Here is a 24,593-nt window from a genome sequence, read left to right as displayed (position 1 = left end):
TTTACATTTGGGTCCTGGCAAACCTTGATCTGATCTTAGACTAATCGACATTGTTATTACTTATCAAAAAATCTCAAATGTTTTTTTCCATAACTCAGATGCTCTGGTTTCTAAAATTGAAGTAAGTATAGTGTTGCTAAAAAACACCTGTAAGTCAGCTTCTCTGTGTCCCTCTGTCTTTCTCTCTCTCTCTCTCTCTCTCTCTCTCTCTCTCTCTCTCTCTCTCTCTCTGTCTCTGCCACTGTCTCTGTCTCTCTTTCTCTCTCTGTCTCTCTCTCACACTCTCATGCATGTGTTTGTGTGTGTGTGTATGTGTTTGTGCTTGTATTGTGTGCAGTTCTGCAAGTTCTACAACTTTATATTTTTAGCTATTTAAAATGTGATTTTAATCTCTTTTCTATTTATAATGACTTTTGTTGTGGGAGTTTCTAATTTATTTGATTATTATAGAACTCTGAATCTCCTCTAGAAAAATATTAGCAGCAAAATGGGGTCTGTTTCCAGGCCCTTGTTTCAGTGCCTGGGGACTTCCACTGAGTCTCCCCTCTGGCAGGAGGCAGAAGCCAATGTACCCCAGCTTTCTGGTCTTCTCTACCCATGGAACCAGGTAAACTGGGGTCTGTTTCCAGGCCGAGTTGCTGTCCCTGGAAGGTGCCACTGCAGCTCCCACCCTGGAGGGAGCCAACACACCCCAGCATCCTAGTCTCCATCTCCATCCACAGTGTCAGGACTAGGACCAAGAAGAGGAGAACTACCAGATTATTGAACTTGCTTGCACCCACCAAAAGGGAACCCCGGTCACCTACCCACCAGGCAAGGAAGAGGCTTGTTCTGTACCCACTGGAAGAAGGGATGGGAAGGAGACAATACAAAAATACACTCAGCAACAGAAAAACAAATATGACACTACCAGAGTCTAGATATTCTACACCAACAAGACTTGAACATTCCAATGCAAATGAAGCAGAAGAGAATGGCCTTAAATACAATTTCATGAAAATGATAGAGGCCCTCAAAGAAGATATGAGAAAATCTCTTAAAGAAATGGAAGAAATTTCAAACCAAAAAATGCAGGAAATGGAAGAAAAAATAAACCAAAAAATCCAAAAACTGCAAGAAATGGAGGAAAAGACAAAGCAAAAATTTCAAGAAACAATTTAAACAGTGCAAGGGTTGAAAGCTGAAATGGAGACATTAAAAAAAAATCACAGTCTGAAGGAAAGATGGAAATAGAAAAACTGAGCAAACAGTCAGGTACTACAGATGCAAGCATAGCCAACAGAATACAAGAGATAGAAGAGAGAATCTCGGGTGTTGAAGACATACTAGGAGAAATAGATTCATTGACCAAAGAAAAACTTAAGGCCAACAAATCCCTAAGAAAAAGTATCCAGGAAATATGGGACACCATGAAAAGACCAAACCTAAGAACAATAGGTATAGAAGAAGGTGAAGAAAACTACCTCAAAGGGGCAGAAAACATATTCAACAAAATCATAGAAGAAAACTTTCCCAATCTAAAGAAGGACATACCAATGAAGGTACACGAAGCTTACAGAACATCAAATAGAGTGGATCACAAAAAAATCCCCTCGCCACATAATAATCAAGACCCCAAACATACAGGATAAAAAAGAATATTAAGAGCAGCTAAGGAAAAAGGCCAAGTAACATATAAAGGCAAACCTATCCGAATTACATTTGACTTATCCATGAAAACTCTAAAAGTCAGAAGGTCCTGGATAGAAGACCTAACAACACTAAGAGACCACAGATGCCAGTCCAGACTACTATACCCAGCAAAGCTCTCAATCACTATAGATAGAGAAAATAAGATATTCCATACCCAAACCTGATTTAAACAATACACATTTACCAATCCAGCCCTACAGAAAGTTCTGGAAGGAAAACTCCAACCCAAGGAAGTTAACTACAACCAGAAAATCATAGGCAATAGATAATCTAACTTTAACAACAGCCAAAAGAAAAAAGGGTGAAAATCCACATACAATTCCACCAACAACAACCATTCCAAAACAAACAAGAATGAGCAATCAATGGTCATTAATATCCCTCAAAATCAATGGTCTTAACTTGCCCATAACTTGACACAGGATAACAGAATGGTTTCAAAGACAGGATCCATCCTTCTGCTGCATACAAGAAACACATCTCAATTTCAAAGACAGACGTAACCTCAGAGTTAAAGATTGGGAAAAGATTTCCAATCTTGTTCCAAGAAACAAGCTGGCGTAGCAATCTTAATATCTAACAAATTAGATGTTAAACTAAAATCAATCAACAGAGATGAAGGAGGGCATTTCTTACTCATCACAGGAGAAATTCACCAGATGAGTCTCAATTCTGAACATCTGTGGCCCAAATACAAAGGCATCCATGTTTGTAAAAGAAACATTACTAAAACATAAATCACATAAAACCTCACACATCCCTAGCCATTATGGAAATGTAAATCAAAACAACTCCAGGATACCATCTTACTCCTGTCAGATGTCTAAAATCAAAAACACCAATGACAGTTTATGCTGGAGAGGATATGGAGAAAGGGGAACACTCCTCTACTGCTAGTGGGAGTGCCGACTTGTACAACCACTTTGGAAATCAACATGGAGATTCCTCAGGAAAATGGGAATCAGCCTACCACAGGACCCAGCAGTTCCACTCTTAGGCATACACCCAAAAGATGCGCATTCATACAACAAGCACGTCTGTTCCACTATAATCATAGCAGCATTATTAGTAATAGCCAAAAACCTTGAAGCAACCTAGATGCCCCTCAACGGAAGAGTGGATAGAGAAAATGTGGTACATTTACACAATAGAGTACCATTCAGTGGAAGAAACCATCCTGAGGGAGGTAACCCAGTCACAAAAAGACAAACATGGTATGTACTCTCTCATATATGGATTTTAGACATGCATCAGGGAAGTGCCAGCTTACAATCCCAACTGCCAGAGAGTCTGGGAAACAGAACTTTCATCCATTCACTGATGGAAGCAGAGGCAGACACCCACAGATGAACACTGTACTGAATTCAAGGAACCCAGTGACAGAGAGGGAGGACTGATGAACAAAGGGGTCAAAACTGGACTGGTTTAACCCACAGAAACAGCTTACCTGGAGAAGTAGGAGCTCTTGGACCCCAGACTTATGGCTGGGAGGCCAGCTTGGGACTGATCCAGACCCTCTGAATGTGGGTGTCAGGGAGGAGGCCTAGAGAATCTATGGGGCCTTGGGTGGTAGATCAGTATTTATCCCTGGTATAGAAATGGACTTTGGGTGCCCATCCCATAATGAGGGATGCTCTCTCAGCCTCGACTAATGGGGGGAGGGCCGAGGCCCTGCCCTAAATGAAATGATCCCCCATAAAGGGCCTTACCCTCCCTGGGGAACAGAGTAGGGATTGGGGGAGTGGGGGAGATAGTAGGGGGGTGGTGGAGGAGGGGAGGGAGAGGGAACTGGGATTGACATGTGAAGCAAGCTTGTTTCCAATTTAAATAAAAAAATCTTGAAAAAAAAGAAATATATTAACTCAGGTATAAGAACACACATGGTCAAACACAGCCAACCTTTCCCCTGGAAAACTGAGAGGTAAAATTCAAACTGACTATGAAATAAAAAAGAACCACTTATTTTGTTTCTAAAACTCAGACTGGGAAAAGATTATGGAGTCACATGGGACTTTGGAAGTGAAGGTTGCATATGTAAAGATTTCAAATGCACAATTAATAATCTGAACCTAATAAAAAGCAAACATACTTTTTTTCTTTAATGTGTGAGGCTGTGTGTATGTCTATGTGAATATGCATGTGTTTGTGTAGCATCTGTGCCTGTACTCATAGGAGCCTAATGTCAGATGCTCTGTTCTAGCACCCCCAGTCTTATTCCCCTGAGAGAGGGTTTCTCCTGAAGTTAAGTCAGCCAGCAAAGATTCAAAGATTCTCCTGTCTTTGCTCTTTGCTTCCCTAAGTATTGACTCCTTTTTTTTTAATATAAGTGATTCGATCCAAACTCAGGTCCTCATGTTTTCTGCTGTGAGTGTTCATATCCACTGAAACATCTTTCTAGTCCAGTTAACCCTTTGAAGCCAACGTGCCTGATCTAATGAAAAAAAAAAAGTGTGGGAAGATATTGTTAATGATTTGTTAAAGCATGCCTGAAGATTTGGAAAAACAAAGTCAGCCACAGTCCATAGAAACTAGGAGGTAGTAGTACACACCTTTAATCCTAGGACTCAGCATTAAGAGATACAGTGATCTCTCTGAGTTCAAGGCCACCCAGACTTACACAAGAGTGAGTCAGTCTAAAAGAGAATTATAGCTCACACCTTTAATCCCAGCATTAGGGAAGTATATAAGACAGAAGCAAGGTCTCACAGTTTTTTGTTCTCCAGCAGTTTGATACTTGGTAAAGGACGCCTGCATGGACCAGTCTTTCAACCTGAGCTAGAAATGAGAGTTGGTGGATGGCTCCTTTGCTTTTCTGATCTTCACCTTGAAGTTTGAACCCCTAATCGGTCTATGGCTCTTTTATTAATTTGTGCTACAAAGTGTTGTGTCAGGGTACAAAATACAACTCAAAAACCCCAACAGAGTTTATATCATAAACATCATCATAAATATCACACATGCCATCATAAATCCTAAGCAGTAAAACTGATGTTACAAGCATGCTTATAAATCATTCACAGACTAGGGTTATTAAACAAAAGATTTATAAATTGGTTCACATGTTGTAAATACAATGATCATAGATTTGATACTTGCTACTAATTTAAATTGAGTGTCATAAAGAGACTAATCTCCCTTTACTTGGGTTGACACAATCTTTCCATTACTTCAGGGTATGTCCCTTCCTCCCCATCAACACCAGGTGGTCAATTTGTACCAGCATGATGGAGAGCACTCAGTAATTGCTAGTATAGCAGATTAGCAAATTGTGCTTTAAACCTTGGAAACATTGTTGGAATGACAGCAAATATTTCTTTACCTGTGACTAGAGTTCCCTGCATTCAGAAGGACAATCTTTTCACTCCCACCTCACTTTCTGTTTTCTAGGTAACTCGTTAATTTTTTCCCTTTCCTCTCAATAAAGAAATCTGTAAGTGAACAAAAATCTTACAGAATATTTCAAAGCTTGTACTGAGGACAGTTCTACAGAAGACAGGGGGTCTAAGTTTCATATTTAACTAGTTCTATAAACTTTGAAGTCTTTTTACATTTTCTGAAGTTCATCTTCTTCAAACCTCTGCATTAGGAAAATTTTCCTACACTAATTAGTTGAAAAGATTAAGGAAAATTTGATAAAAGCCCCCAGGTATTTAGGCATAAGCTTGGTATTTCAGTTGCTTTCTCAACTTTTCTTTATGGACTTCAAATACCAGTCATTCTAGGGACATCAATATATTTTGTAACAAGTAGCTTGTTATGGGCATTCAAAATAGAGGTCAGTTATCAGTGAAATAGTATATGGGACATGGACTTTAAGTATGCATTAGTTCCAAGGAAAACATTAGTGTAAGCAAACACATCACTTTCCCCCACAGATAAACCTAATCTTGATCGGAGAGGACAGTACTATTCATTTTTGGAAATTCGTTTCCTGAAGTATTAAGGTTTCTGTTTCAACACATAAAGCAATGTATAAGTCTATGTAAATATTTGCCTGCCACCAGTATTAGAAGGGAAAAAAACATTATTTTCTAAGATCTTCAGTAAGAAGCTCCTGTAGATGTTTTCAATTTTTTCCTGTGATTTTTCTCCTGAAAAGCATCAACACTGGCAGAGGAGGGGATATCCAAGGGATAAACTTTGACATTTAATATATATTTTTCAAAGGTGAATTTGTAGAGAAGTTGCTGGGAAAAGCTCTCCTGGTTTCTTTAAAAGGATTAGTAGCAATGTTCTGAACTGAAATTCAGGTCTTGTGATTCCTATCCAAGACATTTCTCACTTTGTGAAACCCAATTTGACAGTTACCTTAATACTAAAGTCAGTCTTAATGAGATACATGCAATTAAAACCAAAGGAATCTTTGGGTACTGATATATTATTTATGATTTATTAAAAGCAAAGTCAGCCTCAAGCTATAGAGATCAGGCAGTGGTGGCTCTCACTTTTAATTCAAGCAGCCAGAAGTTAGGACTCAGGAAGAAGAGATAGACAGATCTCTCTGAGTTCAAGGCCACATAGGCATACACGAGAGTGAACCAGGCTAAAAGAGAATTATAGCTCACACCTTTAACCCCAACATTGGGAAAGCATATGACAGAAACAAGGTCTCAAGGAGTCTTCATTCTCCAGTCACACTGAGGAGAGGCAGCAGTTTGATCCTTGGTAAAGAGCTCATGCGTGGATCAGCCCTATTAGCCACAGTCAAAGCTAGAGGTAAGAAGTTAGTGACTGGCTGCTGTGCTTTTCTGATACTCAGCTTGAAGTCTGAACCCAAATATCAGTCTCTGGGTTGTTTTTATTTTTATTTTTTTTGTGTTACATCCTTGGAAGGCCTACAAGGGCACAAACAATTTTGCTGATAATATTAATAATCTAGAAGTGAAAAATATCTCTCACTAAAGAAGGAAACCCATTCTTCAGCAATATATTCTAGGGTTTTTTGCATTTCTTTCAAAAATTTAAAGTTTCAATGACCATAACTTGATGCCTTGATCAAAGTCCTAGGGACTTGTTTAGGGAACCGTTCAGCGATTCTACAAAGGGGACACAGCTTTGTGTTCATGGATGTATATTTTAGAAATTCTCCACGTAGTTTAATTGAAAGCATGCTTTGAATACTGGAAGAAGTCAGACTTCAACTGGTAGACACCATGTGAGAAAGAACCTGATACATAGACACAGACCAACAGTGAAGGCCAGCTTGCTAAAACTACCTTACACAACTTAACCAGCATCCTTGAGGCTGTCAGGATCCAGCTGAGAAGCAAAGCCCCAAGCGCCTTTCTTTCACAAAATATGTAAATAGCGGCAGGGGGTGGGTGGGGGGAGAGCTCAGAATCCCTCATCTCTAGACTCTTTGCTGATTCTAGGAGAGGGGGAGAGCAGGACCCTGGCAATTGCTATACTCACAGAGACAAAGACGGGCCAGGCAACTAGTGCCCATCCTTTTAGCTCAGTGGGTTAGGAGACAGATGTTAGAATGGCTCTGGGTGGGGGTGGGGGAGAAAGGAGGGGTAATCTGTTTTGTTGGCTTTATGTGGGGCTTCCCCAGATCCACCCTGCATCACGACGGCCCAGCCCTGCGCGCTGGGAGGACGCAGCAGGCAGCCGCAGTGGCCTCTGCGTCATGGGGCAGTGGGGAGGAGAGGCGGCTCCCAGCCTGCAGACCTGCCACGATCCTTGGAGCCGGGTGCCCGCCCGCAAGCACCTCCTCTCTCCCACCCCCGCAGGCTTTCGGGGGGCCACAGCACAGGCAGGCTGGGCACGTGGGAGCCTCCGTCACACACACACACACACACACACACACACACACACACACGAGCGCGCGCGCATGCACACACACAGACACATACATAACACAAACACACCAAAACACCGGCACGTACCCACGCACGCGCACACACACACACACACACACACACACACACACACACACACACACACACACACACACACACACACACACACACACACACACACAGGCTCCCCAGGAACCGCTCTCCAGCATCCCGTGCCATTTCCCTGGCAGGTACAGGCGCTCACGAGTTTCTTGCTGCAGGACAGCGACTCCTGAAATCAAGCCTGCCCTTGGCAAGCTGTTTCTGCTCCCCAGACAGCTCCTCTGCGGCCTCCAGCATCATCACCTGGATCCGACCGTTTCTCGACCTAGGAACGTGCAAACAGTAAGAGGTGCTGGCTCAAAACGCATCAGAGGTAATGCCACGCTCCGGGGCTGGGGCACCGCCAGGGGTAGGGTGGGGCTCTCTCTTAGCCACCTAGGAGTCAGGCGCCTGGAAGAACAGCAGGATGCATGGATGGAGCTCCAGAAGGACTCAGCATCGATCCTGGGATGGGAGGAGGAAGGGCAACGGGAAACGTGGAAGGGTAAAGCTGGTATCTGTGGACTTCCTCTGGCTCTGCGTCCTGCACCTGTGCAAACTCGGGTGGTGGGGGTCCGAGGTGGCACTTGTGCGGAGAAGCACGTGGATCAAAACGTGCATCCACCCTTCCTAACCTAGGTGGAAACTGCCTAGTGCACCCGAGGAAGCGGTTTCATTTCCAAATCAAGTTGGGGTTTGGAGGCCAGGGTTTGACAGGGGAAGTCCAAGAGGAAAGTTGGTGTCGGGGCAGGGATGCGCTCCCGAAGTAAATTGGAATCCAGTCCTCATAAGGGTGGGAGGTGAGGCCGGAGAGCAGGGAACCTCCCTCCCGAGGGCTTGCAGATCATTTGCCACAGCAGCACAGGCTGTCAAGGCAGTGTATTCGTGACCTGGATTCGATTCTCTCCCGCTCGACTCGAGGCATCCTGTGATGGGCTGTCCGAAAACTGGCCTTTAGGCATACACTGGGCACGTGGCTGCTGAAGAAAGCACAGCTTCAGGCGCCTCTGCGCATCCTGGAATTGGAGAGTTACAGAGAGGATAGCGGAAAGGATGGTGGCACTGGGATCTTAAGGAACTGCTGGGGAGGGACTGGGCATCCTTATGCCTTCTACGTAGTTCATCCACTTGGCTGGTCTGTGTGTGACAGCGCAGAAAATTTTGAATATAGGAATGTTGTACATTGGAGTGAAATCTGTACACTGTTAACTTGAGCACCAATCTTAAGTGAAGGAATGAAAATGAATACCATAGGGATACTTGGCAGGGATACCGGTGGGGTGGCAAAAGAGACCCGCCCGCTTTCAAGGGCTCCACGGGAGGGATTTATGTTAATTTTTTTTCAGTGAGCTGAGAAGTGGCCTTGAATGTGCTCGTTAACATAGCTAATCTGTCTTCTCCCTTTCATCCTCCACCCTAGTGGAGAAAGGCTGGAGTAAGATTGGGCGGGGCCTAGAGGCTAGCGTGGTGACGTAGTAGGTGTTTGGGTGCTTATGCAAATAAGACTGTAGCCATTGCCTCTGGTCCATCCTCCCTGCCTCTTCAGATCTTAAAGGTATCCCCATTCCTAGGTCTGAGTTCTTCCTTGCATACCTGAGGATGGCCAGGGGGAGGGAGAGGGGATGAAAAATTTGCTTTGGGTACTCCATTTAGGCTCCTTTTAAGTCTTTTCTGTAAAAGGATTTTTTTATGACTGCCAGTGCTTGTTCGCTTTCTGGAAAGCCAGGATCAGAGCAGTTCCATCAAGCTTCAAAGCCTGCATGCCCCATGTCATAATTATGTCTCATCAAATACAAACATAACTGCATCTTTCTCAACTTTTTTAGCCTGGAGTTGTTTACACAATTTATAAATATTTGATGGAATGAAGTTTCTTGTTTGTTCACAGACAATATGTGTATTCCTCTCACATTAACTCAGACGAGTTTTGTATCATCTTACCAAGTTTAAAATTAAATTAACTGACCCTCCAAGTGAAACTTTGAGTGCATTCCTGTTGTGTCGCTGGGAGAAAAGAAGTCAATGTCTCCGTGTTTATTACTAAAAGATATTTTACTCATTATCTAGTTGGCTTAAGAATCATTGTAAAATTCCAGTGTCTACAACCCAAGTTGTGGCTTTTAATGCAGTTTAAAAGGTTTTTTATACATGTTTCTGGAAGACAGGTGTTTTGTCATCTAATTAAAAATAAATAGGGAGTTTTAAAATTAGGTGATCTAGCTTTCTGGAGATAGGCAGGAGGCCATCTATAAATTACTGGAACATCTAAAAATAAATAAAAATAGATAAATAAAATAAAATTAATATAAATATAATAATATAAGTATATAAATAAATATAAATATATAAATAAACCAAAATAGATGAGCTTTATGGTTATAATCACACACTTACCCAGTCTTAACATGTGCATGACAAAAGATGTTTCTGTCTTTAAAATGTACAGAATAGGAGATACTTCAATGTTTCTTTAAACTCTGGTGTTATAAGCAGACAGTTTAAAAACATCCCCTTAGAATGGCAAAAGTAAAAGAGACATCCCTCCCCCCTGTGGTTATTACAATCTCCAGTTTTTTTCTTCTTCATTTATCATCCAACTTTTTGTTGAATATTATGTTAATTCTTTACCACTACATATTCATGATTGGATATAATAGTATATTAATATGCAGACTTGACTTTGCAGCGATTTTTGAGCAGATGGCATTATTTTAAAAATCCATAGGCATAGTGCAATGCATGGAAGATATCCAGTTTTCCATGGCCAGAATCTTTTGACTTATTCTTGGTTTATTAACAACATTAATCTTTTGCTGGTATTTAGTAATTCTTCATGAACTTCTTATGCTAAAATGTCAGTCATTATCACTTTCTCTGAGAATTACCCACCCTAACGATAGGAATTCAGCATAATTTTAAATGAACATTATCATTTGATACAGGAAAGAGAGAAATGCTTTAGCCTTGATGACCATGTTACTTACTACCTTTTGAGATTAATCCACCGAGTGGTCCCCTGAGTCTCACTGACTGTGATGTCTGAGTAGAATGCTGATCATGGAAGTTTTCTCATGCATCAGACTGGAAAAGATCACAAAGATGACTCAATGAATGGAAGGAGGCACAGACACTCTCAGATGGTGGGTGTGGTTGTGGAACACGAAAGAGCTTTATACAGAACAACTTGACAATGCGTTTCAGAATTATAAAAGTACTTTTGATCCATCAGTTTCACCACCAGGAGTTTTTTCTGCAGCTTCACAAATGAGTTGCATAAAAAGAGATGCAAAACAAGTAGTTGGGATTTTCTAATACAAATGATCATATACAACTTATGTGCATAAACACACAAGGAATGCTGAGTGGTTATTGAAATAAGTTTGGTATGTTAAGATGAAAAGCGTTTTTGTGTTTTAACTTCAAAAACAAAAGAAATACAGACTCAGAATTAAATAGTTGTATGAAAATAAACAGATTGTAAAAGTGAAAAGATCAAATGAGAGCCCTTGGTAGAATAGTATTCAGACACCAATATATCAAGTTAATGAACTACAAAAATCAAAAGATATTTAGCCTTTTTACTGTTGCTTTCAAATTTGTAAGGGATTTAATCTTTCAATAATTTTTCATCATTTGTTTTATTTTTGAGATAATAATTACATTTCCCCTTCTTTTTCCTTTCTCAAACCTTGCTATATAGAACTCTTTGCTCTCTTTCAAATTCATAGCCTTATTTCTTTCATTAACTATTGTTACATATATGCATATCAGTCTACACAATATAACTTGAATGTATGTTTTCATGGTTCACCATTTGGTATCAGAAAATCAAATGATGAGATCTCCCATGGGGAAGACTGTTCCTTTTGCTCTACTCACTTTTAGCTTTCCTTAGATGTCTATAGATTTTGTGTAGGATTGAGATCCCATAGGCTTTTATTTTATTTTCTCTCATTTGCAGCAGAGAACATTAAGGAAACTGACTTTAAATAAAAATTAAAAGTGTAGAACTCAGTCCCAATGAATACATCTATAAAACACTCTATGCTATGTCCATAATATTTCTTTCTATGTTTTCTTTATGCTTGGTTTGTTAGATATAAGACTTTTTAGGCTGTTTACATGGTGGAAAATCTTTCTTTTTTCCTCAATTATGGTGTGTAGTTTTGCTGGGTATATTAGTTTAGGCTGACTGTCATAGTCCTTTAGGATTTGCAAAGCATAACTGCAGGCTTTTCTGACTTTTGAAGTTTCCATGAAGAAATCAGCTGCTATTACCATGGGGTTTCCTTTATATATGGCTTGTAAGTTTAAAACTTTTTGTAGTTTTGAATACATTTTTTCTTTGCTGTATACCTAGTGCTTTAACTATAATATACCAGGGAGATTTTCTTTTCTAGTCCTGTCTATTTGGTGTTTTGTTTGCTTCTGATATCTGTATGGGAATGTCTTTCCTAAGTTTGTGGAAGTTTTCATTTATGCTCTTTTGAAGATCTGGTCTATGGCATTGCCTTGGGATTCTTCTCCTTCATCTATACCTGTAATTTATGGGGTTGGTTTTTACATGGTGTCTCACATTCCCTGTGTGTTACTTTCCTGTGTTTCCTTACATTTTTTCATGTTCCTTGCTTTTTTATTTTTGATCTTCTGTAGTAGCCATTTGTAGTAGTCCCATGTTGCAGTGCCAGTCTGTAGTAGTAGTAGTAGTAGTAGTAGTAGTAGTAGTAGTAGTAGTGGTAGTAGTAGTAAGCTGTCTTTAGTAGTCCTACTTTGCAATGCCAGTCTGTATTATCCTTTCTTTTGGGGGCTTCAGTTGGATTTAGCCGACTTTCCTGAAAGAGGGAATTTGCATTGAGAAATGGCAGGTAAAGATACTAAGGAAAAGATTGAGACTCAGAATAGTATCAGGAGGGCAATCTAGTGAATACTGGATGCACCAAGTTTATTCTTTAACTTTCTTATATACCCCAATCAAAAAGGGGAAAATGGCAAAAGACTTCTTTATCCTGATACAAAGGAAGAAATAGACTTTCTTAAGTCTCTAAACATTTAGTAACCATGCCTTAGACTAAATCTCTTGTATATCTGGCCTTGAGGATTAAGAGTAGCTATACCTCATACTAGGCCTGTTGTTATTTAGATAAGACACTCATAGTTAAAAACAAACATTCTATAGTAGCCACACCTTAGACCTGTAGGGTCTTAGGACTTTCATCTTGGAAGAGTAAGGATAGCTTTGAACTCTCTGACCATAAACCGAGATGAAATGAAGCTGTTTTTTTTTTCAGTTTAGGTAGGTCCCTCTACCTTTCCCTCCCCTCCTCCCGTGACCTCCCTCCAACCCCCCCATTATCCCCTCATTTCCCCAGGGAGGGTGAGGCCCTCCATGGGGGTGTCCATAGTCTGTCATTTCATACAGGGCAGGGCCTAGAACCTCCCCCAAGAGTTCAGGGTGAGAGTGCATCTCACATTGGTGGATGGGAGTCCAAACTCCGTGTGTGTACTCGGGATGAGTACTGATCTACTGCCCAAGGCTCAATAGATTACCTAGGCCTCCTCACTGACACCCACATTCAGGGGGGGTCTTGATCAGTCCCATGCTGGATTCCCAGGCTGATGCCTGGGATTCAAGAGTTAACCTTTGTCAGGTCAGCTGTTTCTGGGGGTTAAACCAGCCCAGTCTTAATCCCTTTGGTCATCAGTCCTCCCTCTCTGTTACTGGCTTTCTTGAGTTCAGCTCAGTACTTAAATGAGGGAGTCTGCCTCTTCTTGGATCAGCCACTGAATGAAGTTTCTGTTTCCCAGACTCTCTGGCCATGGCCATTGTAGGCTGGCACTCCCCAGATCTATGTCTAAAATCCATATATGAGAGAGTACATGCCATGTTTCTCTTTTTGTGACTATGTTACCTCACTCAGGATGGTTTCTTCTAGTGTCATCCATTTGCCTGCAAATCTCAGGATTCCATTGTTTTTGTCTGCTGAAGAGTACTCCATTGTGTAAATGTACCATATTTTCTCTATCCACTCTTCGGTTGAGGGACATGTAGGTTGCTTCCAAGATCTGGCTATTACAAATAATGCTGCTATGAACATAGTGGAACAGACATCCTTGTTGTATGAATGGGCATCTTTTGGATATATGCCTAAAAGTGGAGTTGCTGGATCTTGTGGTAGGTTTATTCCCATTTTTCTGAGGAATCTCCATACTGATTTCCAAAGTGGCTGAACCAGTTGGCACTCCCTCCAGCAATGGAGGAGTGTTCCCCTTTCACCACATCCTTTCCAGCATAAATTGTTGTTGATGTTTTTGATTTTAGCCATTCTGACAGGAGTGAGATGGTATCTCAGAATTGTTTTGATTTGCATTTCCCGGATGGCTAATGATGTTGAGCACTTTCTCAAGTGCCTCTCAGCTATTTTAGACTCCTCTGTTGAAAATTCTCTATTTAGTTCTGCAGCCCACTTTTTAATTGGATCCTCTGGTGTTTTGGAGACTTGCTTCTTGAGTTCTTTGTAAATTTTGGAGATCAACCCTCTGTCAGATGTGGGGTTAGTGAATATTTTTTCCCAGGCTTGTCACTATTGTAGCTCACAGGATTCACAGCTGGGCATGCTTAGTGATTACTTTCCCCTTTGATAGTGTGAGTAGCACTCCTAGTTCTGTGGAAGCTAACTAGTAGAGATAAAGTTTCCAGGTGTATACCAGCTTAATTTTGCCACGTTCAATGAGTCTAGTGTTTGGTGTCTTCTGCAGTAGGATCTGATTGCCAAGTTCTGGGGCAGGGGTAATCAGAAGCAACCGTATTAGTTTGTAATGTTTTTGGGGGGATGGATGGTCTAAGATACCTCACTAGCTAACAACTCCAAATGAGAAACCCATTCCCAGCACTGGCCTTTTCATTTGCTGGATTTGCCTAATGGGTCATTGTTGCCCAGTTGTAGAGTGACTCTATTTTAATTATTTTTATTTATGGGTGTGGAGCTTTTACAGTAGTTGCTTTCCATATGTCTTTTTGAAGGGGTATTTAATACTATGTATCCCTCTCAAGGCACCCTCCTGTACTTTCTCCTCTTTTTCCGATCCAATTTACCACCATGATTCTCTTTTAATCATTTATACCAATATACCAGTGTATTTTACCTCCACTCCATTAAAAGCCCCACCCAGTAACCTCTTAGTGACATTCTGATCTCGATCCTAAGTGTTTCAGATAGGGATAGCACTTTCCCCTATTAATGCCTACTATTGTTTCATGGTGTGATCGTAGTAGTTTAATTATTCACTCACTTAGGCACATATGCATGATTTCTGACTTGGTTTCCAATGTGGGTAAATAATTGCTGCTAACATTTTATATAAGTTTTGTTAAGTTTTTATTTCTCTGGTGTGTACAACTTCCTGCACTCGGTGCTCAATCACTGCTAGGTTCAGACATATTTGAATAGTTTTATTCATTGTAGATATATCCTTTTATGTCATCATCTATAATGTGTAATATAGCCAAGTTTCTTCACAAATTCTCCAGTATTTGATTCTAATATTTTTAATAGTGAGTTATGCTGATAGTGTATATATTTAGTAAAGTATAGATTATGATTTTGGGATTGTCACTTGTAAAATATATTCCCCACCTTTTGATGTGTCATTTGGTTATCTTCTTGCTGAATGCAACAGATATGTGGGGATAAAAATCACAAAAGAAACTTTAGATTCAAGTCTGCATAGATATAATATTTTATATTATTTGTCAACATCATATATTTAGCATTTTATAAATTTCTCAATGTGTTGCCTTTTGTAATTATTTCACAACATTAGAACAAACAGCAAATTCTGCTATTATTCCTGAGCTTTGTAATAAGGCCCAGCTTTTCTTCAGATAGTTTGTACTTTATATTCTATTTTAGAATTAGGAAGTACATTTAACTGAATCCAGGATGAATTTCAAATTCAACACTCAGACTAATATTTAAAGAAAGCTGTAGCCAGTAAAAGTTTAACTTGTTAAAATTTAAGTTTCTTAATACAGATTTGTGGGTGTTCTAGTGCATTATGAGCATAAAGCTTTTGGAAAATGCGAAAGCGTAGCTAGTGCTGGTTGGCTTGTCAGAACCATCCCTTGTCACCGTGCAGCCAATTTTTTGAGACTTGTATCTCAGTCTAGTGCAGTCAAGTCTATAGTTCTATGCTTGGTATGTCCAAGATGCACATGTCTCTGTCTGCAATGTGTCTGCAGATTTTCATTTTAAGTGTTGATTAAAACATATCTCAGAGGGGCTGTAATAGTTTGGAACTGAGAATTCCTGAAATAGGAGGCAAAAAATTACAAAGTATTGAAGCAATTCTGCAATGAAAATATTAGTGTGACCTGGGAAAGAAAAGGAAGATGAAGGAGATGGAGGAGACAGAGGAGACTGAGGGGAGGAGGCTGAGGCTGAGGCGGAGGCGGAGGAGACGGAGACTGAGAGCATAGAGAAGAACTAACATCAAAATCATGGGAAAAATGAAATAAAAGGACAGTTTTTTTTTCAAGACAGGGTTTCTCTGTATTGTTTTGGAAGCTGAAGGACAGTTGATTTTTAAAAAGCCTTTGGAATATCAACCATTACTTTATGCCATTAGGATTGGTGAAATTGCAAAAATCCTTGCAAAATATGGCTTCCTGAAGCCAAAGCAGCAAATAATTTAACTAAGTGTATATAAATCAGATGAAATTCTAATATATAGATTGAAAAATAATTCACAGTTTCAGATGGCTCTATATTTAATACAGATTGCCAAATACTTAAAACAGATACAATAGTGATCCTATACATTTTTCTTTGAAAAAATAAAAGGAATAACATGCCAAAGTTCCTTTTATAAAAACATTAACATTAAAAAATATATAAGAGAAACATTTCATGCGTACTCTTAAAATATCTGTAAAAAAGATTCAGTGTGTGTGGGGGTGTGTGTGATGGTCACAATTTACCCTAAGGAGAAGCTCTGATGAGGTGAGGTAACCACACTTTTATCTGTTTATGTAAGGACAGGACTTGGAGTGTAGTAGGGATTATTCTGTTTGAGACAGTTACTGGGCATGATTTTTCCTCCTGCTGAGTGGCCTTAAATCCAACTACGCAGGAGTTGGTTACCCCATAGCACCTTATGTTGTTGTGGTCCATGGGTATTGCAGCTGGGTAAGACTTTTAATCACTTTCCCCAAAAAGGTATCTTGAGTAACGTTTTCTGAAACTGTGGAAGCTTAGACTACAAGGAAAGAGACTTTTGGGTCAGATACAGCTAAAGTCATCTGAGTCTTGTCTTGTAAGTGTGTGGTATCTTCAGCTTAGGGGCCTGTCCTCCACCCTAAGAGGCAACCACTGGTACCATTGGTGTCTATATTATTTTGAGAATTACTTGGACTACCCTGATCTGATAGGCAGTTCCTTGTGCCTGAACACAAGGCAGAGATCAATAGATCCTAGGGAATTCAATCCCAAGTGATAAATCTACATTATGGTTCCTGTATTTATGCCTTAGTGAACATCACAGGAAAGGGGACAGAAATATTTTAAGAGCCAGAATACTGGGGCATTCAGCATGAAACAGTCTTTCCTTGAAATAGTTTCATAAATAAGTTGGAACAAAGGCAATGTCAATAGATATATTAGCATAGGAGTAGCTAGATTTGGTGGGGTCTCATCTTTATACAAGGAACTACAGACAACTAATGACTGCCAGAGGAGAATCAGCTTCTCTCATGGATTATCTCCCTTACTGGTGATCAAATACAGAGACGCCAGCCTTGAAACCATATACACAACAACAAAAACAACAAACTCTGAAGATTATATTTATTTGCACACAATTGTGCAGACACACACACACATAATAATTAAAGAAAAATACTCTATCAACTTGACAGGGGCAAGGCATGGTAGAGGTTGGAGAGAAGAAAGGGAGAGATGGAATTGTTATAATTTCAGTTCAATTAAAAATATTGTTAAAAAAAATAAAGCCTACTAGAGCCAAGTCTTAAAAGTAATTTTCACAGGCTTCTTCTAGTGGCACAATAAACACAAAATACAGACATTACTACATGAATTAAATTATTTAACAATCAGTTTTTGGTATTCAATATTACCATGTTTAAGAGTTACAAAATTATTTTAATAAAGGCAGAATTGCATGTGTCAAAATTAAGCCTCATATTTTAAAATAAAAATTATAAAACCCACTTCCTGATTAACAAAAATGGAACAACCTTAAATTGATAAAAATATGTATACAAAAAATTCAGTTGTCAAAATTTACTTAATTGAAGAGTGTATTATTCCAGTTATGTCAGGACATAAATAAGGATGTCTGCACTTAACATTTTTGTTCAACACTGTATCTTAGCCAGTAACATTGCATGAATGAGAGAAATTAAAATTAACTAATAAAAGAAGCATCTGTTAAATTATCTCCATTGATAACATGATCTCATTGATAACATGATCACATAAATACATATACTATATTATCCTAAGAAAATGACAAAATCTAACTTATCATCATTAGAAGGGAGAAAGTGTGACTTAACAATCAGTTTTATTCTATATATAGTAAAAATAAAGTCTGAAATTAAGGAAGAATTATGATAATAAAAAATGTATGGTGACTAGGAGTAAATTTAACAAAGTACATTATGAAACGGTGTTTAGTAAAATTGATGAATCCTGCAAATGTAGAGATATGACTGGAAAGCCAAACTTTCTGATGTCATTGTTACCAAATGAATTCACATAATTAATGTAATATTGTTAAAATACCAGGAAACTTGATTTTAACCAATTATGTTTTAAAATTGTAATTTTAAATTATTTCTCATTCTCTGTCATTCCTTATATTTCTGCCTGTGATTCTGTGTGTGTGTGTGTATGTGTGTGTGTGTGCGTATGTGTATGTGTATGTGTATGTGTGTGTATGTACTTGCTAGAGTTCTCCTCTTTTACCACATGGATCCTTTGTAATAAGCTCAGCCAGTCAGGCTTGGTGGCAAATGTGTTCACAATCCGGCTGTCTCACAGGTTTTTTTTTCCTTTGCCTTTTGGTTGACAGTCACAGCCCATATGTTGGAAGACAAAGACCCAAACTAGGTAAAGCATTCTGTAACATGAAGAAAATATAAGGTAGTTTTGTTGGGAATATGTATTGATTTGAAAAGGTTTAGGGTTTAAATTTAAGTGCTTCTAATGAATTTTATTCTGAAAAAAATATGTGTGAAGATAATTAGACCAATGAAAAAATGTAGGGATGGGAAAATTTAAATACAGATTTAAACAATAAAGTTCTCAGCATGTTCTAGAAGTAGCCATCCTTATACACCGATTAAAAGGAAGACAATATAATTTGACATTTAAAAGTGCTGTGTTATTTAGAGTTCTTGTTTGCAAGCTGTGAAAAACTGATGCTGGCAAAATTTTAAAAATGAAAGAAAGAAAGATACGGGCACAAGGCCTCATAGACACAACAGGGTGCTTGTCAATGAGTTGGAAAGAGGAAGCAATGACAGTAGCTCTTAGAGTCACCAAATACCATCCCAGACTACAGACGTAGTTGTGTTCTACCACTGAAACATTTGATGAAACTTGATAGATGAAAGATATTCTTCTTATGATTGAAACCACATGCAAGGAAGGTAACCTAATAGGACAAACATGGAGCATCATTTTCAAAGATGATGATGGTCGTTTTTTGTTGTCACACACCCTTTGTTGTATAGCTTTGTTGTCCCTTCCTTCAAAAAAGAAGGGGGATTTATCTCTTCTTAATTTCTATCTAAAGATTAGCTTGCACCTGAGTATGGGGGTGCCTACCTTTAATCCCAGCACTTGAGATGCAGAGGCAGGCAGATCTCTGTGAGTCTGAGGCCAACATGGTCTAGGTAGTGAGTTTCAGGACAGCTAGAGCTATATAATGAGTCTCTTTTTCTACATCCCTTCAAAACAAAGAAACAATTAAACAAAACTCTTTGAAAATTAACTAGTTTCATTATGATGTTTCCATACATTTGTTCTGTTGGTTGGTTATCCTTACCTGTTTCTGTCTCCCACCTCCCTCAGGGCCTCTTGTACCCTTCCATTCTCAATATACCACATTCCACTTTCAAATGCTCTACTATCCTCCTTAACTCCCTTTCTTAAAACCTCTTTTCTCATATAGGCCCCTTTCTTGTTTTGTTTCCTTAACTAATGACACTCACTTTCATTAAATATACTTATGTAATACTAGAAGATAAGATCTGCATGAAATACAACATGTGGCATTTGTTTAAGGCTAGTATGGTTCACTTAGTAAAATTTCATTTCAAGATAGTTACCATTTTCCTGTAAATTGCATGATTTCATTTTTCTTAGTGGCTGAGTAAAATACCATTGTGAATAAGCACTACATATCCATCATCGATTCATCAGTTGATGGATATTTTAGCTGACTGCATTTCATGGTTATTGTGAAAAGAGCAGTGGTAAACATGGATTTACAAGTGCCTCTGTGGCCTTCAAGGACTTGAATGAAGATAGTCATTCAAGGACTGGAATATCTGGATTTTATAATTTTATTCTTAATTTTATTGAGAAACCTTCTGACTGGTTTCCACAATGGCAGTTCTCCACATATTCTGGATAATAGAATCTTATCTTCAGTATAGCTGGCAAAGATTGTTTTCTCCCTTTCTGCCAACTTTCCATTCACTGCAGTGCCACTTTTGCTTCCTGTGCATACTTCTAAAATTTTATGTAACCCTATTTGTTAATTCAATGTTGTTACTTATGCTATTAGGATTATATTCAGGAAGTTCTTGTCTATACATTGAAGTGCATCTCCTGTTTTCTTCTAGACATTTCAGATTTTAAATTAAGGTCTTTTATCATTAATATTGATTTTATGCAACATGATTGGAATATATCTAAATTTATTCTTTTGAAGGTAGATATCCAATTTTGTCAACACTATTTGCTGAATTGGCTGCATTTTTCTACCTTCATAAAAGATAATATGGCCATAACTGTGTGGAATTATTTCTGAGTCCTCTATTCTGTTCCATGGGTTTAGATGTTTATTTTGTTCAAATCAATGTGGATTTAGTTGGGTACCTGTCTCTGACCAGTAAGTCATTTGCAATTATGGCTCAGAGACTTACTAGTACATTTTATGGGCTTACTTTCTGTAGGCTAGAGTTGGTAATCTATGTTTACAATATAGGCAGCAGGGGCCAGACTGTTAGAAAGGGTATATCTAGAAGCTATACAGTGAGCTGAATGCTAGTTTGTCTCCTGCCTGGTTGAGGTAGAGACTCTTGGGTTGTCATATTAGAACTGAAAAATGCCTTTGATGCAGTAATACGGCATGTTATAACTGGTGCAACAACTGTCCATGAAAATCTAGCTCACATTAGTGAACCAATGACTCATACACACTTAAAACTCTTGCTTTGTTTGAAGTCAGCAGGTTTTGAAATGACCCGGTGTGAAAAAAAGAACATAGTGTTTAGGAAAAAAGTCTTGCTAAAACATGAAGTATTTATTCTGGACATGCAAAATTAATTATAGACTAACACATTCAAAAGAGTGAGCATAGTCACATAGTAAAAGCAGACACCGCACCTTCTCATTGTAATGTTATTTCAGCAAGACTTTTCGTTGGGCAAGCTTGTTATCCTTCTCAATTTATTAATGTTTTAAGTAATTTGGTCAAGATCACAGCATCTCTAAGATTTCAGATGTCCTGTCTTTATAAACTAGATTTAAATATTTGCCAGTGATATATCTCTTCACATAGGCATATCAGTTCTTATACGATTCCATTATCATAAAAGAAGAAAGCTTATTTGAGAACATGACCATGTGAAAAAGTTGAGGAAGGATAGTATTTTTTTGATTATGAGGATCTTGTCTAAACACTCTTATTTCTTTCATGATGGCATTTTTACACTTTCATTTCTATCTATTCCTCACATTTTATTTCCCAATTTTGATACATTATTTTAAATTTCAATTTGCATATTCCTCTCAATATAATTTCTACAAGTTATATGTTTTTGTTTTTTCTTCCAGACAGGGTTCCTCTGTAACTTTGGAGCCTGCTCTGGAACTCACTCTGTATATCAAGCTGGACTTGAACTCACAGAGATCTGCCTGCCTCTGCTTCCCAAGTGCTTGAATTAGAGGAGAGCACTACCAGTGCCTGTCAAAATCATAAATCTTATTTCCTATTGAAATCTCAGCTTCTCTGTGACTTTTGCTATGGTAGTTCTTGTGTGGCTGAGGTTCATGATCCTGTAGCCCAGTCCCCCAGTCTTCTGACCCACAAAACTCCACTTACTTGACAGAAAGGAATAATTATTTGCCAATGGAATTCATAACTGTAATACAAAGTAATTTGTGATAGCTTACATGGGATCTTTTTATTAATTAGCACCCATTTCCCTCATTTATACTTACATTCTGTGTCCGTGTTTGCGCTTTTGCATCTTCTTCAAGGGCCACTCTTTTGTGTCTTGTGTCTACAAAATACTATTTCATTTTATAATAACTTGCCTGTGAGAGGATTTTTCATCAAGATATATATATATATATATATATATATCATTATCTTAGAATGAAATATAAACGAAATTAACTGGGGAAATTTATTTCCTAGACTAATGTTTATTTGTTTATTTAAATAGCATTTTTTTCATTTATTTTACATACCCACCTTAGTTTCCCCTCCTCTCCTCCTGGTCCCCTAGTCCCTCCCCACAAGCTTTGCATCGACCCATCTCCTCTTTCATTCTTCCTCTGCCTCCATTCAGAAAGGGGCAGGCCTGCCATGGTCTTGAACAAAGCCTGACACATCAAGCTGAGGCAGGACAGAACTCTTCCCCCTGCATCACAGCTGGGTGAGGTAATCCAGCATGGGGAACAGGTTCCCCAAAGCCAGTTAGGCTCAAGGGAAAAATCCTCATCTCACTGCTAGGAGCCCTACAATGAGACTGAGCCACAGGTTTATGTTCTGGAAGAGTTTTGAAAACATTTTTGATGAAAGAGTTTGTGCATAATTTAGGTTTTGTAAGCCATAACACAGTCTTCTGTTATATGCAAAGTATTAGATAATGTATCCAATTGGAAATGTTACAAACATTGGGTGAAAGGGTTACAGTTGAACTGAAATGGAATAAGGGCATACCAAATGTAAGGAACAGTCTAAATGGAATCAGGAAAAAGATGAACAGGCAATATTTATAATTTTATCAGCTCCTGCTAGAAAAAATAAATGTGTTCTTTCTTCCCTTTGTTTTTTTCCTTGTTTTTGTTTTGACTTGTTTTTTTAGACAGGGCTTATATGTGTAACAACCCTGGCTGTCCTGGAATGGAACTCACTTTGTAGATCAGACTGGCCTTGGACTCACAGAGATCCACCTGCCTCTGCCTCCCAAGTGCTAGGATTAAAGACATGTACTACCACTGCCTGACTCATGAATTTCTTGATAAACTAGCTTTGAGTAGATTAGGAAAGAGCTATTACACACCAGTCTACAATGTTAATGAGCCACATGGACAATTGGTTTATTTAGTTCGTTGTCTTCATTTAGAATACTCTGTTGTTGTACAGTTAATTTGAGGCAGACTTTTCTCTTCATTAGATATAAGATGCTTAAAAGCGGACATTCCAATATTTCATTATTGTAATCTATAGAGTACCATCACAATTAACAAGAAGTGTGTGAATGAATGAAGAGTAGTTCATAAATAAGTGGAGATGATCTAAGATGTATTTATAGGGTGGGCTAGAAGTTATATGTGAAATTGTAATGAACAGAAATAATAGATGTGTAGAAGTTACTTGAGTTAGAGAGGAAAGGAATTATGAATGCTTCAAGTTAACTAATAATGAACAGTCCATAGTCTGCACATTAAAGTCAATATTAAAGTGTATTTTTTTCAAGGAGTAATTTAACTGAAAGAAATATGTGAGAAACTCATACACATTCTGATTCAATTACATTTGAAATTTTTGAGCTCTGAATAACCAAGATCAATCATGTATTATAGCCCTAGATAGTCTACCATGAAAATGAACAAGAAAGGATGTTGACATATTGTTGATATTTTTCATTACTAAACACCACATTTCAACTTTCCATTTCACAGGTGTCTACAGAGCATTGCGATCAGAGTCAGGATCCCTAAGAATTTCTCACCTTGAATCAAGGATCTATCTGATAACCTTCTCAGATTAACTTCATTTTAAATAAATATATTTGTCTCAAGGGCATCTTTAAAAAGAACACTTTCCAATGCCTAAGAATAGCAAAGTGGTAAAGAGAGATTTAGATGATGAGGTTATTGAGTCCGTCAAGGACCTTCTGTCCAATGAAGACTCACCTGAAGATGCTTTTAAGAAGAGTGAACTAATCGTGGATGTTCAAGAAGAGAAAGATACAGATGCTGAAGATGGATCTGAAGCTGATGACGAAAGGCCAGCTTGGAACAGTAAACTGCAATACATTCTGGCTCAAGTTGGATTTTCTGTAGGTTTGGGAAATGTATGGAGATTCCCGTACCTATGTCAGAAGAATGGCGGTGGTAAGTTGTGTTTGTTTGCCTTCATGATGAATTGCTACACTAGCAAATTAGAGTTCATTATTTCAGGTAGCTCCTGTTGCCACTATGGTATTGTTATTTCTGAAACCATGACTTCCATTGCAAAGGGAGAGAGACTCATTTGTGGGAATCAAGCCCAGCTCTGTGTTCAGATTAAGTTTCCACAGAAACAGCTTGGCATCCTACAAATATGCAGGGATTGCTCAAGGTAACACATTCTTATTCTTCTTCCCTGGATACTGTAAACATTGCTGAAGTACTGAGGGGAACGTTTGTAACATGGGTTACGTTTCTTATGCAGGCCAGATTTTTTCTGTCAGTGAGAATCTAAAGCCAACAACACTGACTGAACATGGAGGTTCTCTCGGTGACTTGTTACCTCTGAATTTTAAATTGTTCA

The 24,593-nt window shown here is 38.6% G+C and overlaps 1 protein-coding gene and 1 long non-coding RNA gene across 4 annotated transcripts in view; one reads left to right on the top strand and one right to left on the bottom strand.

The window, feature by feature from the left end:
* Positions 1-7,613: 7,613 nt before the first annotated feature.
* Positions 7,614-24,593, top strand: part of Slc6a15 (solute carrier family 6 member 15) — a 45,084-nt gene continuing 28,104 nt past the window's right edge. Inside the window, exons 1-2 of the mRNA XM_013111929.3 lie at positions 7,614-7,908; positions 23,741-24,175. Coding sequence (XP_012967383.1) covers positions 23,887-24,175 — 289 coding nt within the window. The 5' untranslated portion in view covers positions 7,614-7,908; positions 23,741-23,886. The remainder of the gene's footprint in view (positions 7,909-23,740; positions 24,176-24,593) is intronic.
* LOC121143294 lies at positions 9,675-24,098 on the bottom strand. 3 transcript variants are annotated; one of them, XR_005880500.1, is made up of 5 exons: positions 23,975-24,098; positions 12,185-12,406; positions 10,562-10,655; positions 9,969-10,051; positions 9,675-9,839 (listed from the first exon to the last, which is right to left on the bottom strand). It is a non-coding gene; the product is annotated as an uncharacterized LOC121143294 (long non-coding RNA). The 3 variants fall into 3 exon arrangements; XR_005880499.1 differs by having other exon boundaries at positions 9,969-10,655; XR_005880501.1 differs by lacking the exon at positions 9,969-10,051.

Source organism: Mesocricetus auratus, unplaced genomic scaffold (assembly GCF_017639785.1).
Source record: "Mesocricetus auratus isolate SY011 unplaced genomic scaffold, BCM_Maur_2.0 Super-Scaffold_100011, whole genome shotgun sequence".
Lineage (NCBI taxonomy): Eukaryota > Metazoa > Chordata > Mammalia > Rodentia > Cricetidae > Mesocricetus > Mesocricetus auratus.
The sequence above is the reverse complement of the archived record's forward strand: the minus strand, read 5'-3'. Positions and strand labels throughout refer to the sequence as shown.